The 1858-nt window shown below is 41.1% G+C and overlaps 1 protein-coding gene across 1 annotated transcript in view; it reads left to right on the top strand.

The window, feature by feature from the left end:
* The window catches only part of LOC105816017 (DNA repair protein RAD50-like), a gene marked incomplete at its 5' end in the record, with an annotated part of 32393 nt that overhangs the window by 8979 nt on the left and 21556 nt on the right, over positions 1-1858 (top strand). The window contains 2 exons of the mRNA XM_012651314.1: positions 396-413; positions 1294-1594. Of these exons, the coding sequence (XP_012506768.1) occupies positions 396-413; positions 1294-1594 (319 nt within the window). The remainder of the gene's footprint in view (positions 1-395; positions 414-1293; positions 1595-1858) is intronic.

Below are 1858 nucleotides of genomic sequence, written 5' to 3'. Positions count from 1 at the left end.
AGTTTGGGCCCCTTTCCCTTGACAATTTGTAGACTGAAGTAAGAGGATTAAAATTTTAAAATTCCCTGTCATTTCTGTGAGTAATCTGTTATAAAAAGTGATCATGTTTCTCAGATACTACTTTGGATGGTGGTCGGATAAGAGGGTCAAAAATTCCACACAGATTTTGACGAAGATAGTGGATTTGGCTTTGGCTGTGTTAAATCTGTGTTTCTTATGGAAGTGTCTGTTAGGGAGTAGAGAGCTGGAGTTTGGAGTTCAGGAGATTGGGAGTTGCTGCCGTATAAGGGAAGATGGAAGTTAGCACAGGCCATCTCACCTTGACAGAGCTATGCAAGAAGAAGAGGGGGTTACAGCTGGACTCCAGGGAAACACCAGCATTTAAATGTTGGCAGGCAAAGGAAGAGGAGCAAGCGAAGGAAACTAGGATGTGCCAAGGAAACCAGGGTGAGAACCAGAGAGGAGCGGTGTTAGGGTGCCGTGGTAAGACAGGCCTTCAAGGAAAGGGCAGCAGTGTCTGGTGCTGCCTAGAGGTAGAGGAAGAGGAAGACTGCACCTGGTACTGGGGCGGCTGGTGACCTTGAGGAGAAGTGCTCAGTGGAAGCCAGGATGGTGAGAGTATCACCTATATCAGTTATTTTTTCTCCATATTTTTACTGCAACTCAAAACAGGTAGTATCATGATGCAGTGTGTGTGTAATCACACACATTTATCTGAAACAAATTTCTGAAAGTACTACATACAGTCTACTCCAATATATTACATTCTGTTGTTTCACTTTTTAAAAATATGCTGAGTACAATGCATCAAATTGATTACATGACTTGTATCATAACCTGCAAATTGAAAAACCCTGTCATGTGTGAGTATTGAGGTTGGCTAGGATGATGTTTAAGAGTTGGAGTGGAGATAAATTGTACTAGTAAGCAAAATCGTTGATGAATGAGAGGGAGTGAGTGATCAGTAGGTAAGTAGACGACGGGCAACAAGGACAGGAAAAAGAAAAGGTTTCTACCGGGGAGTAGGGAAGTAATATTGTGAAAGGGACTAAAGGGAATTAGGGAAATGTTTTCCTCCTCTCTTCCTTCCCTGCAGTAGGCCCAGCAGGCATCCTCTTGCTGAGGCTCTTAACCCGAGATCTGAGACAATGACCCTCCAGAAACCAGCCAGAATTCTGCCTGAGTACATTTTCCTGGGAGTGGGCCCAGGACTAGGATTGGCAAGTGAGTCAGTGCCCTAGGGAGAGAGTCAAGGTGGCAGTGCACTATGGCCTTGACTTCTAAAATAAGTAGTGTTTTGTTATACCAAACCCTCGTAACGATTTGTTGACAGAATTTGTCTTATATATGCCTACTCAAACTTTTCAAACTCTTTTCTCATGTTTTAAAATTATAATCCACGTTTTTTCTTATTTTAGCAAGGAGCTAGCTTCAGCTGAGCAAAATAAAAATCATATAAATAATGAGCTAAAAAGAAAAGAAGAGCAATTGTCCAGTTATGAAGACAAGCTGTTTGATGTTTGTGGTAGCCAGGACTTTGAAAGTGATTTAGACAGGCTTAAAGAAGAAATTGAAAAATCCTCAAAACAGCGAGGTAAGTTACCTACTTTATATTATCAAGGTACTTTGACACTTTTGAAGGTAACTATTAAGGATGGGAGATTTAAAACCTGGTTATGGAGCCAAATAGCTTGCGTTTTAGTCCTGGCTCTACAACTTACTGTGTGACTTCTAGCAACTTACTAAAACTTTCCTGTGTTTTACATTAATCATCTGTAAAATGAGGACACACCTACTTACCTACCTAGGGTATTGAGGAATAAATGAGATTATAGTTGTAAAGCCCTTAGAACTGTGC

This window comes from Propithecus coquereli, unplaced genomic scaffold (genome assembly GCF_000956105.1).
Source record: "Propithecus coquereli isolate 6110/MARCELLA unplaced genomic scaffold, Pcoq_1.0 Scaffold353, whole genome shotgun sequence".
Taxonomy (NCBI): domain Eukaryota; kingdom Metazoa; phylum Chordata; class Mammalia; order Primates; family Indriidae; genus Propithecus; species Propithecus coquereli.
The sequence above is the reverse complement of the archived record's forward strand: the minus strand, read 5'-3'. Positions and strand labels throughout refer to the sequence as shown.